Source organism: Oryzias latipes, chromosome 4, assembly GCF_002234675.1.
Source record: "Oryzias latipes chromosome 4, ASM223467v1".
NCBI lineage: Eukaryota > Metazoa > Chordata > Actinopteri > Beloniformes > Adrianichthyidae > Oryzias > Oryzias latipes.
Window position 1 is genome coordinate 32,776,984 of NC_019862.2, and position 17,962 is coordinate 32,794,945.

Here is a 17,962-nt window from a genome sequence, read left to right on the forward strand (position 1 = left end):
TTACACAAACACAGGCATTTATTAGGGGTATGTATGTTTCCCCTCACGTGATTCCATACACGTCTCCATTCATAGTTCAAGACCCACTCTGATGAAAATAGGGATTTTGGTGTTTTCAATGTTTCAATCTTGTGGCATTTTTCTAGAAATGAAGGACATATATGGAGAAAATTAAGCTCAAAATTGCATTTCTGAGTGTTTGTTTGTTCCAAGCGTTAATGAGAAGCAGATGAAAAATGCTGTTTGAAAAAGCTTGTAGCAGTCGGCTGGATAGCTCCAATGTAGCACCCAATGAGTTATATCACTAGAGGAGACACGCCCACTTGAGAAGCCTGGCCACCGGTGGCAGAGCGCCACGCCATCTTGGTGATGTCGTCGGCGCCTACATGACAATGCTTTCTATTACCTTTAGTGGCATCTAAGTAGCTTTTATAAAATATATATATATATATATATATAGATTTATCATTTGTTGTTGTTAAATAAGAGAAACAGTCAGCCTTAAAAGCTCAAACTTTAATGAAAAATGCATAGTTGCAGGACTTCTTACAAATAAAAAAATTATTACGAAGAATTTTTAAAAATAATTTCTAAACATTTAGAAGTTCTAGACCTCTTTGACATGTAATTTAAATTATTTAGAAAAACCCAACAATAAGTCAATAATAATAATAATATTAATAAATAAATAAAAAGTCAACAAAAGTTAACAATAGAAAAAAAACCATAGATCTACTCCACCAATTCATGTGAGTGATCAGTTGGTGCAACACAGATGTTATGGTGCCGGTTTCAAGCTAACATTCTGGTCTCTTATCAAAATGTGTTTCCCCAAAAGGTTTTGAACATATCCAGACTGTATCACTAGTTGGTAACCACAGTGATCCATCTGGGTTAGCTCCAGATTATTTCTAAGGCCCACTTTTTCCTTAAATCTGAATCCATTGCAAGAAAAGTTGAGTCTGAGTCAGAAATGTATAAATCTATATTACTATAATAGCCTAGTCCTAGTATGCTGTATACAGGTTTAGCAAAATAAAATGTACCGTACATTTATGTCGACAGCAAATTATCCGTACATCATGCAGCATGTAGATAACAGCCCTGCAGCATCATGCATGTCAACATGTGTTCTATTAATGAAGCCCCTGCAGCATTAAAAGAAAAACATTATAGTACCTACCTGTGAAATGTTCTGCCTTCCTCCTTTGTGGACTCATTTCTCTGATTTTGGCAGTTCAAACCCAAACATTGAACTGCCATTTTGAAAATATGTGTTCACATGCTGCACTGCAGCAGTGACTTGACCTCACCAAGATGGCGGTGCTCTCCTCCCATGAGGAATCACGTGATGTCTCCTCTAGCGATAGAACTCATTGGTTGCACCGCTAATGTTGGGTTGTGGTTTTGAAGGGCTGTAAGCTTGCAGGAGAGAGTGCAAACGGAGCACTCAGTCATGGGTGATGGGAAGTTGGGCGGGGTTGCACCTACATCTCAGGAGTGAATTTCTAAGGAACTCCTGCCGCTCTGGAGAAAATATGTCATCACAGCATCATCATGATTAAAAGACCACTGGGAACGCTTTTAAAAAAGGTCAAAAATAATTGGAGTGGGTCTTTAGACTCAACTAACTTTGTGGTCATTCGATATAATTCTTTTACCTAAATGCATGCAATCTAGATATCTATGACTTAAGGCCTGTTCACACCGGGACGAATTTCGCCCCGCGATTTTCGCCGACGTTTAACGCCTCGTGACTAAACAAAGGGCACCAATGTGAGTGTGCACACCGACGCGGGAAAACGCCACGCGCCAAAGCGTCAAAAAAAAAAAAAAACGCCTCGGGTTCGTTTTTTTTCCGACGCGTCGCGTCGAAATCTATTCGACCAATGAGAATGGCGCTTTTGCACACGTGTCTGGAGCCTCTGAAGTTACAGTAAAACACAACTTGGGGGCGCTCAAACACAAAATTGCCTTGCTGAGCACACATACCAGCGAAGAAGATAGACGCCGAGTAGCGTCTACATTGCAGCGAAGGAATAATGACGGACATTCTAAAATATCCCCGAACCAAGCACCAGTTGGAGCTACTGGTGATTGAAATATTCATGTTTTCTTTGTTTGATTCTGACAAGCGCGTAAATACTTGCTCTCTTCTTCTGAGGGAAAAGCGAGTTTAAGAATCGTAAAGTTGTGCAGCGCCACCTTGTGTACAGGAGTATTTCTGTTTACATTAAGCGCCATCTAATGTCAGGGAATGAAATTGCATGTTCGCTCGGCTCATCGTCAGTGAAAATCGCCTGGGTGTGAACACAAAAAACGTGGCGAAAACCGCCTGGCGAATATTCGTCCTGGTGTGTACGGGCCTTAAGTTGGCATTTAAAACAATAAATACAAATGCCTTTTAACAGAAAAACTCCTTTTCTTTTTTTTTGTTTTATGCACCAAAAACAAAATGACTTTAACATAACAGCTTCAAACATAAAAACCGGCCATTTCGGGTCTTTTGGACCGCTAGAAATCTGACTTGTTAGATTTCTTATGACAACTGTTTGGCCGTAAAACTAACAACAATCTAATGAACCTGGTTTTTTATTGCATGGAATGTTTTTCTTGTAAAGACATGATTGGATGTGTTTTGTGTGAACTGACAGAAGTGAGTTAACGTCATTATTTTACATAAAAACAAGCATCAGTTGAAGTGACAGAGATTGATAGAAAGTTAGCTTCTATTTTCATGTTTTATCCATGTACAGACTTCACAGCAAGCCTTTTTTCTTCTTCTCTTTGCTTGGTACCAACAGAAAAAGCGGATAACATTCCGGGCCAAGTGACCCATGAGATCGTGATGACCGAGCCTCCCTATGTGTTAATTAAGTGGAACGCTCCTCCCGCGCCCAATGGACTCATCATTTTGTACGAGGTGTTCTACAGGAGGGTGGAAGAGAAGGAGGTCAGTTTCAAACCGACGTTAGTACAGTAGGTAGAGAAAGTTTCAGAAACAATCCAATCCTGTCGTGCTTTGTGGGAGGACAAAGGTCAGGAAACCAACGAAACAGAAAAGTGACGCTCCTGTCGGCCTCTGAGGGACTTTCCTAGCATGAACGGTGTGTCAGCGTACTTCACTGTTGTTGCTTACTTGCTGCAAATGTGCAGATTCTGTTCTCATTGTTATTCATCACTGCTCAGCCTGACCCTAGGAGCTGGTGGCAGCTCCGTTACCATAGTGACAAAGGCAGGAGGGGGAACACAGCTGCACAGCCCCCCACAGCGGCCATAGCCGTCCACGCCGTTTCAAAGCGTCAGAGCACACGGACATTTCTTAGAACGCAACCTTTTTAGTTTTTAAATTCATACCCAATGTGAAAGGGTGGGGCTCTGGGAATTGTAGTTTTGGTGTATTTTAAAGCTTTTTTTCTCTGGTAGTCAAGAGGATAACATAAATGCTTCAAAAACTCCATTTTTTTAATCTAGTCATGGAGGAGGGTTGTGCCGATGGACGATACCATGCGAGTCGACACCATAAGCTGCGGTTACATGTGCAAAATAACTTGATCGGATCAATGGTCGGATTTGAATCTAACTGTGTAGATGGGCCCAGAAAAACGTTTTCAGTTTATAAAAAACGGGCTAACAACATTAGCTTGGGTGAACATAAATCTATATAAAATCTATAATATGTGGGAATAACATCAGCCTTTATTTTGTCAGGACACGACAAAACAACACAAAAATCCAGGTGATTGTTTGAATGGTTTCTAAGGACTGAGCGACATTTCTGCCACACACCGCCCCAAAGCCGCTGTATGACCTGACGGTCCGCCCGAGCTCCGCCCGGGACACACACTTTTACCGGGACACCCGGTTTGAGTTCGGTAGCTCGTTCACGTAGAGCTCCCGGACGGATCACAGTCCTTAGTCTCCCACGCGTAACAAAGCATCTTCCCCTCAAACTCAAAGTTCTGAGTCCGTCTGCTCTGCTCAGACGCGGTCGCTCGCTCCACCGGTCCACCTGACTGACTTAAGTACAGGAGCGGACCACTTCTTTTCTATTTAGTTTGTTTTTGTTTTGTTAAAGTCACTTCCCTCAGTTTAGACTGGATCATCACGGATGAGTCATTAGTTGGGAAATAAAATAAAGTAAAATAACCAATAATGATTGTATAATAACGAAAAATTACCCCCCCGACGATACCACCGTCCATCCCGATGGTTGACTGCAAACATCGTCAACTGACATCGCCCAACCCTATCATGGACTTCCCCTCAGCTGTTTTTATTTTTGCTCTGTTTTTGCGTGTCTATGCAGGAGCAAACCCTCTGTGTGTCTCGGCCCGCCTACCTGAAAACCAACGGCACCAAACTCCCCCTCGTGCAGCCCGGAAACTACAGCGTGAGAGTCCGCGCCACTTCCCTGGCTGGAAACGGCTCTTTTACGGAAACCATTTACTTCTTCATGCCACATTGTAAGACTGCAGCCAAATGTTTTCATTTCTCCTGAATAGTAATTTTGATATATAGAAGATACAGTCTGTGTTGTTTTTTTTCACTTGGAAACTTTTGTCCAACGCAGCCAATCCAGGGTTGGTTTGGATAGTGAGTGGCCCGGTCATCTGCTTCATTCTGCTGTTGTTTGTGGGGGCCGGCGTCTTTGTGGTCATCAAGAAGAGGTGAGGTGTTTTTGATGGAAAAGCCACGGGGAAGGATGAATGCAAAACCCAACAGCTTAAGGCTGTTTTTTCTCTCTTCCAGGCAAATAGAAGGACCTCTAGGGGACCTCATCACTTCACCAAACCCAGAGTACTTCAGTGCAAATGACAGTAAGATGAAAAACTGAACATTCAACACAGTACTTATCTGTTACTGGTAAATGCTTTGGAAAGGAAAATGTTCTTTTCTTTAGAAATAGATTTATAAATAGACAATTTGCTTCCAATCGATGACAGTTACAACCTTTCCAGGTATTAAAGTACACACAACCTGCACATTCCTTTTTATTCTTGCTTGACGTTTTTTATTTTTCCTGTATCTTTTAATAATTCATCGGCATTTGTAAGAGTTTAGACATCTAAAATATCCCAGAGCGAGGAAGAGCTGAGAAAGAAGCTGATGCACCCTGAGAAATGGCCGTTTGTGTGTGCAGTGTACGTTCCTGACGAGTGGGAAGTTCCCCGGGAAAAGATCACGCTGCTCAGAGAGCTGGGCCAGGGTTCCTTCGGCATGGTGTACCAGGGAATTGCCAAAGACATCGTCAAAGGAGATCCAGAGACCCGTGTTGCTGTCAAGACGGTCAACGAGTCGGCCAGCCTGCGAGAGCGGATCGAGTTCCTCAACGAGGCCTCGGTCATGAAGGCCTTCAGCTGTCACCACGTGGTACGCTCCTCTTCACAAACAGCCAAAAACCACAACTCAGCTGTAGGCCTTTACAGATTATCGACCAGATCGATTATCGTTCCAATAATTATTTGGATGTGTCTGCCTTTTTTAAGTCTGATTTGAAATCGATTGTTTTGCCTGAAATGCAGTCGTTCTTCTGTCCTCCAGCATTGTTCCGCCCACGGCGCCCTTCTGATCGGTCTGAATGGCCTACAAAAAACTCCCCCAAAATTGTAATAAGCATCTCTGTTAATAATGCGATAAATGTCTTTGAACGGCAATATTCCCGCGATTCTAAATAAAATGTTGTTGTCCTTGTACTGAGAAAAAGCCAAGGCAAGCGCCTCAGCTGCTCTGTCGGGTTCCAACTCTAGCTCTTCCCTTCGCTAGGTGACATCAGTCACCATCATAAAAAGTTTGGGAGTTTCTAGATTTTGAATGGCGTTAATGTGGCGTGCTGGCCTTTCCTTGCACTTCTTTTTTCTGGAACATTGTGAAAATGCAATGCATGAATCATTGGATCAAGCTGAACAAAACGATGTGACATAGAATATGAACATATATCTAATCTGATCATTTACTTTAGCAGATTCTTCTAAAAACGATCTAGACCTGTCCGTCGCCCCCCCGACAAACAAAACCAAAGGGAAGTTGCCATTTTGAAAGAATTGTTTATTTATGAATTTGTCACATTCAACTCTGACCGCAAGGACAAGCATTTGTTTGCCTCTTTTTTATTTACTCGTTTTTAAAGTAAACAAAGTAAATGTTGGTTTTTGTATTATTCTAAATTTTTATGCCAATATTTTCACTTTTCCCGCAAAGGACATTATCTCTGAATATTGGTTATCGGCCTTCTGGACTACTAATAACTGGTGTCAGCCCTGAAAAACCACACGGGTCAATGTTTACTCAGCAGTTTGACATCGTTCATCACAGCCTCTAAATGAGAAGACATTCAGATGTTTGCAGTCATTAGCCGCGGTTACATGGGCAGAATATCTTGATCGGATCAATGGTCGGGTTAAAATTCACCCGTGCACATGGGCACAGAAAACCTTTTTCCGATTAGAACACACGTTCCCATGGCTCACACTTTCGGTCGGAATGAATGATTTGGGCATGCGCAGTCGTGTAAAATCACCCGGATGAGGAACTAGGTCCCGTTGTAAACAAACCGCTGCCACAGACAGACAGCATGTGCAGCAGCTCCGTAATACGAGACGATCTTCCAAACGTGATTTTATTAATGTTATGAATATTATGAAGTGCCTGTTCGCTCATTGTTATATTTAATCTGTGTGGTCGGTGCTTTTTTGTGGAAGAATTAAGCTGGAAGAAGGCTTGGGGCAGGCTAACACGGGCTAACATCATTAGCCTGACACAAAATCCAGGACCATGCGAGAAACACAGCAATCTGATCTTGGCTGCACGGAAATGTGTGGGAATAACATCAGCCTTTATTTTGTTGAGACACAACTGGAAACACAAATCCACGTGACACCACGCGACATTTATTTCTGCTCTGAAAAGTTCACACAGACCGCCCCAAAGCCACTCTGTCAGCTAGCGGCCCGAGCTCTGTTCCAACACGGCTCCTCCTGAGTCCTGCTGCCGCTAACCCAGAGCGGCGGGACGGCTCGCAGTCTGAATTCTCACACACATAACAACACAACAAAACACACACGTAAAAAAGCCTCCTCCCCCCCTCAGACACACAATTATTAATCCAGCTGTTCTGCTCACTCGGGTGCCAGTGGACCGATTGAGCGTCGGGGGGCACGAAGCGCTCCTGCCCCGCATCTCCCTCGTGAGGGGTGAAAGAGAGGGGAGAGCCAGCGGGGCGAGAGCGGAGCGGCGCTTTTCACGGGGCGTCCGCAGAGCAGCTGGTGGTCCCGTATGCGCTCCAAAGCTTTCTCACAGCGAAACACCGTCTATGCGTGACGTAACCCAGAGCAGTAGTGACACACGATCGGAATGACCGTTTACATGAACAACGATCAGATAAACGATCGGTATAACCCACCCATCTCCATCGGAAAGAAATTCTGATCCGAACGGGTCCGATCGGGGCAGACTATTCCGAACGGCGCGTTTACATGACGCACTTTCTTTCCGATCAGGCGTTCATTCCGATTACTTTTGCGCATGTAAACGTGGCTAGTGATGGAAGCTGCAACCTGTTTGTTGAACTGCTGTAAAGTCAGACTAGGAAACAGGGAGAAGCCTTTTAGGTTCATAGTGCTTCAACGGCCGCAGTCTGGAAGGTTTTTAGTGAATGTAGGAAGCCACGTTGGCAGATTTTGCCTGTAAACAAAAATGTTTTTTCATTTTCCTGCAGGTGCGACTCCTCGGTGTCGTGTCTAAAGGTCAGCCCACCCTGGTGGTCATGGAACTGATGACTCATGGGGATTTGAAGAGCTATCTGAGGAGTCTGAGGCCAGACTCTGAGGTCTGTTTGTTTAATCCGCCCATGTGTCAGAGCAGATTCTCTAATCTGTAATCCCAATTGTGGCTTCTGCCCTCCTCTGATGGAATAGCTGAAACTTGGGTGAAGCTTTGACGCCTTTGTGTGATTTGTAGAACAACCCATCGGGCGCACCGCCACCGTCTCTGAAAGACATGCTCCAGATGGCAGCAGAAATTGCAGACGGCATGGCTTACCTCAACGCCAAGAAGTTTGTCCACAGAGACCTGGCAGCCAGGAACTGCATGGTGGGAGAGGACTACACGGTCAAGATTGGGGGTACGGCCATCTTTGATTCCGTCTTTCTAACCTTTGGGGAGGTTGTTCACAAACAGCTAAAGGATCTGTTCTTTGTTTCAGACTTCGGCATGACGCGAGACATCTACGAGACGGACTACTACCGCAAAGGAGGGAAAGGTCTGCTTCCTGTCAGGTGGATGGCCCCGGAGTCCCTGAAGGACGGCGTCTTCACCGCTCACTCAGACTGCTGGTGCGTTGCTTCTACTGAGCTGGGGTTGTCGAATGTGTCCCACTGACGCCTCAGACGCACAGAAATTCAATTCTGTACAACACAGTGGGAACACTTGTTTTTTAGGGGCTGGGCGCTCAGAGACCAGTTGGATAGGAAAAACTGTCCTATCCAACCCTAACCCATTGCTATTATTTCTGTTATCAAAAGTTATAATACACAACAGAAAAGCAGCTTTGATGTTTTTTTAAAATAGATTCATGGATTTGATTTTCCAAGTGAAGATCAGTTTGATGTCATTATTTGATTCTTTCAAATCCTGTAGGGCTGCACGGTATGAGGAAAATTCCGATGTGCGATATTAGTGATCAATATTGCAATGATGATTTAAGATGTGATACATGAACAAATAGCTAAACAACCAAAAACATCATTTCCATTCCACGGCAACAGTTTAATTTAAATAAGAGTCAACATAACTTAAAGTAAAGTCCAAACTAGAAGGAGCTGCATTTCCAGAAGAAAATGCAGGGTTGAATGCTGTATTGCTGAATGAAAGCAGAAATATGAGGAAAAAGCTGAACATTGTAAAAGTAGAATGTCTAAAATAGGTCAAACATTGTAGAAGGAGTTAAGCATGAAAGCTGAAATTGTTCAAAAAAATGGCTAAACTGTCCTGCAAAATCCTGAAATATTTTGAAAAGTTAAAGGACCACAAGTCAAAGGTGAACATTGTAAAAGTAGAATGACCAAAACAGGTCAAAATTTGTAGACGGAGTTGAGCATGAAAGCTTAAGTTGATGAAAAAATGGCTGAACTGTTGAAAATTTAAAGATGTTGCTAAAATGGCTAAAAGTGCTAGCATTGGAATCAGCATCATCAACTGACTCAAAAAACACATTGTTTGAGAGTATCATATTGGTAAAAGCTACATGTTCTTGGTTGATAAAAAAATCCACTTTTTTCAAAATGACGGCTTTTCTATTGATTTTATCTCCATAGCAACCATTTTATGTTTGGGTCGGCATGGGATGACGAACAAATCGACGTCAGTTTCAGACAAATCGGTAAAAGTAAACCTTTGGACGTCCTTAGCAACGAAGTTTGTTGGCTAACCACGCCCACATTCCTTATATGTCCAGATCCAGTGAATTTCAATATGTTCAGTTCCAGCCATGGATTAAGTTTATTGCAATATTTGCTTCAGATTTTGTCATAAAAAGGCCACCAACATTAGGTTGTGTCGACATCCCATAATGATTTCTAAACGTATTTTATAGTCCAAAGCCTTGTGATCATTTTAATGTTTGAACGGTGTCTCTAGCGACAAGTATGTTGAAGTTATATTCGTTTAAAGAAACAAAGGCTTCAGATTTGAATAACAAAAAATGGCTGCCAAACAGTCTCCATCCCATAATGACTACTTAACATTTGACAGTAAAAGTGGAGTCACCTGCTGCAACAGGTGACATTCTGTCACATGTTGAGCCTCAAGATCAATTCTCTCAACTGTGTATGTGCCATTAGTCATAGCACACTCATCAATGTGTAATGGTGAGTTACGTTGATCATCCGCTTGCTAGCTGAATGACACAGCAAAATATTTTCATTTTAACAATATCACATGTGGTGTGAAAACATGATAGTCACTTCTCGTAACAGCCACCTAACTCATGGTTTGGGAATCAACACTTTCCCATGAGCCTTAGCGGCCGTGGGCGGGGCTAAGGCCCGGGTCCCAACGCTTGTCCACAAGATGGCTGCGGAGCACATGTTTGAACTGCAGCTTCCAGCTACGAGGAGGAAAATAAAAAATACATCAAAACTAACTTAGATTTGCTCCCACTGTTTTTTCTAACATACATTGAGTGTTTGTGTGTGTGCTTTAAGCTGCTGTGATCATTTTAACGTTTGAATGGTGTCTCTAGCTAAAATTGTGTGGAAGAAGCAAAGGTTCTTGAAAAGATAAAGGAACAATGAATGAAAGCTGAATTTGCTGATGAAATGGCTGCACTATCCTGGAAAATCCTGAAAAATCTTTAAAAGTAAAAGGATAAAAAGTCAAAGCTTATAAGTAACCCCACCTGAAAGAAAATGTTTCCATGTAACGAAATATAATTGAGTTAGTGGAACTGAATTTTATCAAGAAAGGTAAGGTAAAAAAACATGCAGAAAAAGTCAGATGCTGGAATTGAACTCAGAACCTCAGTATTATAAGACCGCTTTCTAAGCCATTGAGCCAACACTTCTGTGATGATAAGATGCAGCCGGTATATATTAATCAGGCTTGTCGTGTATCATCTTATTGGGAAAAGCCGAGTTGAAATGATTTCAAGCCACAGTTCGTTATTTACGTGGAAAAAACGAACGACAATTTTCACTTTTGAAAAGTCAAAGGATTTGAATGACCAAAAGTGGTGGTAAAAAAGGATTCTCAATGTATTTAAATGGAGCAAAAATCTTGGAAAATCCTGTACAAGCATGGAATATCTTGAAAGGTTCAAGGATTTGAAAGACCAAAAGTAATAGCTGAAAGGATAAAGCTGAAAAATCTTAACATTGCAACAGTAAAATGGTTAAAATAGGTAAAAACTGAAGTTAAAATCGCCTCACATTTAGGCAAAAAATGGCCGCAAAACCGTAGTTGGTGTTGCCATCCCATAATAATTTCAAAACTTATATTGAAATACAAAGTCTTATGAGCAGTTTAATGTTTGAACGGTATTTCTAGCTAAAGGCATGTTGAAGTTACAATGGTTGAAATAAACAAAGGTTTCAAGGATTCTCCATGTATTTAAATGGAGCAAAAAATCCTGGAAAATCCTGGAATATCTTAGGAGACAAACATCTAACGTTAAAGGGCTCCATCTGATTGGTCAATAATGTGAAGGCATCCATCTGATTGGTCAAATGCATAAAGGGATTTATTTGATTCGTTCAAAGCCTGTCTGTGTTTGTCTGCAGGTCCTTTGGGGTTGTGCTGTGGGAGATCAGTACTCTTGCAGAGCAGCCTTACCAGGGGCTTTCCAATGAGCAGGTCCTGAAGTTCGTTATGGACGGAGGATTCCTGGACCGGCCGGACAATTGTCCAGAAAGGATGTAAATATTTACTTTTCTCTTTTCATAAGAAGCGACTTCTCTTTCTGCAAAGACCAGATTGTTTTCTCAGTTTTTCTTTCTTATTGTACTCAATCCTTGCTGCATAGAAAAACGCCTTTACCTCATCTACTAATTTAAACTTCTTCTAGGGCTTTCGATCTATCACCTCCTAAGTCCTCGAGCATCATTGGGAAGCTAACTTGGGAAAAAAATGTTAAAATCAGAAGTTGTGATTGGTAAAATACCTGTACAGCGCTTTTCTACCTTCCTCCAAGGCCCAAAGCGCTTTACAGTCACAGTCCCGCTCACCCATTCACACACTGATGGCGGCTTCACAGCCGAACACTGGCGCCAATCTTCGACCACGCAAGGTGGGGTTCAGTGTCTTGCCCAACATGGCAATGGCGGGAGTTAAACCTCCGATATTCCGATCAGAGATCAAATGCACTACCACTGCACCACAGCCGTTCTAGATTCTGTACGCGTTCACATGCCGAGCTTGAAAAGACTTGCTCCCACATCACATATTTTACTAGAACATTGTAAAAAACGTGATGCCTGAATCAAACAAATTAACATGTGATGGGAACATAGACGGAATGTGGGCGTGGTTAACAAAAACGAAATCCAAAAATGTACTTTTGCCGATTTTCCTGAAATGATCTAGCCCTGTTCGTCACTCACCAGCGACCAAAGCATAAAATGGTTGCTATGGAGATAAACCAACAGAAAAGCCGCCGCCTTGAATTTTCTCATGTCGCGCGCAGCTCTGACCGGAGAGGGAGGGGCTGGTAGCAGCCGCTCAGCCAATGAGGACGAGTAGGAAATACAATATAGGGTCCATTAATGGCACAGAAGACGGCCTCTGTCTAATTTGATTTACTTTGTAGAAGTTGAGTCCAACTTTTACATTTTTTCCTTCTTAAACTTGTTGATGTCATTGATTCTGTTTGACATTCTCCGTTTGTAGGCACAGCCTCATGCAGATGTGCTGGCAGTATAACCCCAAGATGCGGCCCACCTTCCTGGAGATCATCGACATGCTGCGGGACGACCTGCACCCCACTTTCCATGAGGTGTCCTTCTTCCACAGTGAGGACAACAAAGTCCCAGAGACGGAGGAGTTCGACCTGGACCTGGACAACATGGAGAGCATCCCTCTGGACCCATCCTCTTACTCCCAGAGAGAGGAGAGCTTAAGCAGAGACGGCGTTCCCTCCGTGGCTCTGAGGGGGAACTACGAGGAGCACGTTCCCTACACACACATGAACGGGGGCAAGAAAAACGGGAGAATACTGTTGTTACCCCGATCCAGCCCTTCCTAACATTTGCTGCCCCTCTCTTCCTGTGTCGTTTGGAAGGATTTTCGTGGAGGAGCCCTTCAGAAAAACAAGAAACGTATCTCAGGACTTACTCGTTCTTTTTCTTTTGAGGCTGTCCCGAATGGACGGGAAGGGGTGCAAATATTTTTTACTATAAGCTTGCTCCCTGACTCATCAGACTTATGATCTTTCACTATCGTCATGTTTCCATGACTCCTGAAACACTGAGGGGTTGTTCGTGTGTTTGTGGGGTGGGGGGCTCAGTGAACACAACAAACCTTAAAAAACCAAGAAGGCTGCTCAAAAACTCCAGGACCCTCCTTTCCTGCCACATTTGGGGGCTTTTTCTCTGGACGGTCTTTTTACTCAGATTGTGGCCTTTTTTCTGTGTGGCCTCCAAACAAAGAGAAGTGTCTGTTTCTGTTCGCACCTCCTTCCTCTTGGATTCTTACTTCAATCAGTGATTTGCAAAGGCTCAGAACAAAGAGGCCTTCCTACAGGAAGGTGTTCTTGTTTTTCCTAACTACTCGCAGATTCATTTGCTGTTTGACTAGTTTTAATTTATTGGCTGTAAACATATTTTCATTTGTTTTTGTCTGTGTCCTCACTATGACTGTGGCTGAAGGATATTTAAAGAGTTAAGAGTTGGACAAAAGCGTTCCTCAGACTGACCAATAGCTGCTGCTTTGATCATATATACATTTATATGTGTATATATGTTCTTTCAACCATTATTCTAAATATAATATACTGGATGTTCTCGTTTTTTGTAAATATTTGATATTTTTCCTCACAAGCTTTGCTACTTTTTCAGGTTTTCTGTGGTTTTTCTTTAATTTCTTGTTCCAGAAATCCTACCCATCCTCCGTTAAGGTTCTTATTCCTAGATTTTCCAGATTTCAGTCCTTTTCCAATCACACCTCCAATGTTAAAAACAACACATTTTAGAAGATATTGTCGATATTTAGGGACAAATCCACCACTCCTGCAGAGATTAAAAGGAGTTAAAAAACCGTCACATATAGCTCTGAATCGTGCCGGCTCCCCCACCGGGGGCTGAACTCAACGGACCGGATGAACCCTGGTGGAAATTTCCACCATTTTAGTTGGAGGGGGGCTTCCAGCCGGTGAATGGGAGACATCGGCAGACATTTGGATTGTTGAGCCTCTCAGTTAAGCAGTAAAGGTCTGCTGGGCTGTGGATATTTCACTCAGCAGTGACATTCCAGGGTTCAGTTTAGCCCGCCCGCCTGCAGAGTTTGTGTCATCCCCAAATCCTTCAGTCGTGTTTTTTTTTTTTATTATCACAGTTTGGTCATTATTTATTTGTTGGTTGAGCTAAAATCCTGCAGAAGAAAACCAGTCGTCAGTTTAAAAAGGTTGATATTTTTGGCCCTCGGAGGCCGCCATAAGGTCATACTTCAGCAGGAGCGGGATTTCTGAAGGTGTGGGTGTTCAGGCCATCCCAACTGCATCATCGTGGCGGTTTTCCTGGGCGTCTGCTAGCACAGGTTGAGGCAGAGCAGCTGTCGTGGCATTGAACCAGTGCCTTCCAAAGCCAGAACCTCTTCCAGGCTGCTTCTTGTGGCGATCCCACACACAGACGGCCTTCATCTCTGTTCCTGAGCTGCAGCCTTTTTCTCTCAGAAACAGGAGTTGTAGGTTTCAGCCCCTTAATGCGGAGTTGACATGTAGGGCTTCTGTATTTTGTAAAATACTTGTGAAAACAGATGAAAAAGAGAAAAAAACCTGTCGTCCTTCAGTTGTGGACAACAAAAACCATGTTGCTTGCTGCCATGAGAACACATCTCCTGCCATCATCCGCTCTGCTGCTCACATCCATATGCAATTCCGGTGGTGCCCATTTCTGTGCACCACCCGCTATTTATTATTGAATCCGATTACTGTTGTCACTTCGGGGTTGACGGGGACGGAGAGGCGGACCTGTCCTGGTGGAGGAAGCGTTAAGCAGCAGCTTTAGTCATTTGTTTGGTTTGCTTCCTTGTCGTTGGTTAATCATTCTTCTCCTCTTCGTGTTTGGCCGAAGTCTACCTCAGTGCTTTGGGAAAAATCCGTTCAAAGAGCCTCTTCATCCACTACTCACTTACCAGAACAGTCCGTGTGTCTTTGTGTTTCGGGGAAGCATCTGTCATATGTGAATATTTTTGTTTTTGCAACAGCTTAGATTTTGGCCATTTTTATTTTTTGTATTGCACATCTAGATTTTGTAGCTGGTTTGTAAACACAGGTGTTGAAGTCTATTATCTTATATTTCAGTTGTAGCACCTTTTTAAAAGTCAAACTATCAGGCACTGAATCTGCTGTTTTTTGTTTTCTCTGTAGTGTGTGTGCGCGTGTGTGTGTGTGTGTGTGCGTGCGCATACATGTTGGTTATTTTGGCGCCGCGTACCTCCAGTCTCTGAGGCGTTTGTATGCATCCAAAGCTAACTCTGTGCAGCGGTTTATCACGCCTGCAGCAGAGTTCAGGCTGAACAGAAGGCCTACATTCAGTTTGTCGGTTCAAATCCCACACTGTCTGTGTGTATAGATATTTTTTTCTACTGTGAATATCCAGAGATGACTTTTAATTTTGTTGTCAACGCCATGGATCAAGCATTTTGCGGCTTACCGGGGCACACGCTTGTAAAAATGTTTATATTAGAGGGGGCCTAACACCCCCACCCTCTGTAATGGAGAAAAGCCGGACTGGGACAATCCTGTGTGCCATTAAAAACTATCAACTGACATCGAATCAAGATTGTACAATTTCGTCTCAGGGAGGCGGCCGGATGTTTTGTGGGCGGAGGATGAAGAGGATGAGGAGGAAGAAAAAGCTACCTTCTCCGACTGAAACCCAAGTTTTCAGCACCTTTGCAAAACCCAAGCCCAACAAATTCTCCCTGTTCTGGATAATCAGGGCTCCTCTGCTGTGGTTCTGACTGCCCTCTAGTGGCTGGATTGGGACCATTGCAGGTCAGGGGTGGCAAAGCATGACCCACAGTGCCTTGCTCAGACTACAAGGGCCGCCTGACCCCCCCACCCCACCCCACCCAGTCCTGAACTGCCTCCTGACTGGCATGTGTCCACCAATCACAGAAGAGGACTTTCCACACCCCAAAAAAGAGAAGTTTTTATTTAAATGCGGAGATGATTCTGGATTACAAGACTGATGACTTTAACCAAAAATGAGAAAAAACTGTTAAACTGGTGTCTGTACTCTGCTGAGCTCTAGTTTGCTTTGTGCATGGAACATGAAATATCTCTAAGCTTGATCATTTGATGCTCTCTGTCTTTGCCTCTCATCAGCGACTCCCCAAAGCACTTAACAATAATAAGAACAATAACAATAAAGAAAAAAAGCATAAATGTGGCATTTCAATGTTTGGAATGCATTCATTTCCTGTCATAAACTGATTCATAACTGTAAATACCAGTCTGCCCTGAAATTGTAATGGTACTTGATTTTAGGGAATTTTTGTTTCTTTGGTTGAACAGAGCATGCTCAGAACGCAGCGCAGGCTGAGAACAAAGCATTTTATGTATTATTGTGTTTTAAAGAAAAAAGTATTACCATTTAGAGATGTTGATTTTTTTTTTCCAAAACCTAATAGGGAAGACAAATACAATTACTTTTTCTGACTGTAAAGTTTTAGTACTCTTGTACATTTTGAATTTAATGTTGATATCAATGTGTATATAACTTTTTTTCTAAATCTATAAGATTGGATATTTTCTTTCCTTCCATCATGACAGCCCACCACACAGTGGATTCAGCAGCACAACTTTTGTCTGAGCCGATAGGAAACCTTCAGTGTAGCGTGAACCCTGCATGTTTCAGCCGTGCGTTGGGAGCGCCCCCCCGCCCCGCCCCGCCCCGCCGCAGAGCCTGTCATGTCAGATGAATCACCTTCCATCTCCTGAAATGATTCCTTCAAACTGGGACAGACCACTGCACATCTCTGTTAGGAGACACAAGTATTAAAATCCATTTAGAATTTTGACTAAATCTATATCTCAGAATAGTGCAACATTTGGAAAAATTCTATTTTTACATGAGGGCTAAAGAGATGAAAACATTCATTTAGAAAAAAAATAGGGTTAAGAAAAATGTCTACACAAAACTATCTTCTTCAGTGTTTTACTCCATACTCAATGCTGACACCTAGTGTTGAAGTTGGAGATTACCACCAACCAGACGCCTTTTCTCATGATGCAAACTTGAAACCCTCTCTTCATCTCTACTATGACCTGCATCAGGTTGGGATGTAGCTACACCAACTGGCTGCAGACTTGAAATTAGTCAGAGCCTCCGAGCTGTCCACTTTAAGGTCTTTTTGAAATGGGATTCCTCCTGAATTAGCTTCTCAACTCTGGACAAAACCATTCCAAATCCTAAATTTGAGCCTGGTGTCATTAATATGATGAACTGTAAACTCAGTGGTCTGTTCCAGTTTTTTTACCGTCTCTTTCCCTGCCTCTTGCTTCCTCTGCCATTCAGAGTACAGTCTTTCTTCGTCCATCCTCTTCCTCTTTAAGTCTCCTCAGTGCACATAGATGGTCCCCAGAGTGCTGTGTCTAGTCTTGCAGGATACCTCTTTATTATTATTATTGCCAATGAATATGCTGTTGTGTTCATTTTTGGGATGTGTCGCGTGCATACATTGCAAAGAGATTGTGTGTTTGTACTGTTCACACCCTAAATCTGCAAACCCACAAAGATCACTTCACATCCCCTCGGACCCCCCCCAGCCCCCACACTGGATCCAACTATGCCATTATCTCTGTGTAACACGGATACTGAACTTAACGCTCACACACAAACCCAAATGCATTTTGTACAGGATCAAAAATGTGCCATGACTAAAAGAACGCTTGATGATTTATTTTTTCTATGTTTTTAACGGAGAGCCAAGTAGTAACATTTAAAGAAAAAAAGTTGCAATGGAAATAAAAAAATCTTGCTGTGTGTAAATTATTCAAAAATAAACTGTTTATATTAAAATTATTGGAGAATATGTTTGTCGTTGCACTTATGTGTTTTTTTTATCTTTAGGGATTTTTTTCCCGAAGTTGGAGAAAAAACAAACTTATTTTAAGATCCATGTGTTATACTGTACAATTCCATTCAATTTTATTTATATAGCCCAATATTGCAACAATAGTCATCTCAATGGGCTTTCACAGGATCCACAGCCAAGTGTAGGAGCAGGCAGGTTCCTACGTTCAGTC

General features: G+C 42.7%; 1 protein-coding gene across 2 annotated transcripts in view; it reads left to right on the top strand.

The window, feature by feature from the left end:
• Positions 1-17,748, top strand: part of LOC101168764 (insulin receptor) — an 89,500-nt gene extending 71,752 nt beyond the window's left edge. The window contains exons 14-23 of one of the 2 annotated variants that reach the window (XM_023954639.1): positions 2,805-2,953; positions 4,310-4,466; positions 4,574-4,670; positions 4,753-4,820; positions 5,144-5,373; positions 7,718-7,828; positions 7,960-8,122; positions 8,204-8,333; positions 11,277-11,411; positions 12,382-17,748. In XM_023954639.1, coding sequence (XP_023810407.1) covers positions 2,805-2,953; positions 4,310-4,466; positions 4,574-4,670; positions 4,753-4,820; positions 5,144-5,373; positions 7,718-7,828; positions 7,960-8,122; positions 8,204-8,333; positions 11,277-11,411; positions 12,382-12,736 — 1,595 coding nt within the window. In that variant the 3' untranslated portion in view covers positions 12,737-17,748. The remainder of the gene's footprint in view (positions 1-2,804; positions 2,954-4,309; positions 4,467-4,573; positions 4,671-4,752; positions 4,821-5,143; positions 5,374-7,717; positions 7,829-7,959; positions 8,123-8,203; positions 8,334-11,276; positions 11,412-12,381) is intronic. The other variant, XM_023954641.1, reaches the window with a different exon arrangement.
• The last annotated feature ends 214 nt before the right edge of the window (positions 17,749-17,962 follow it).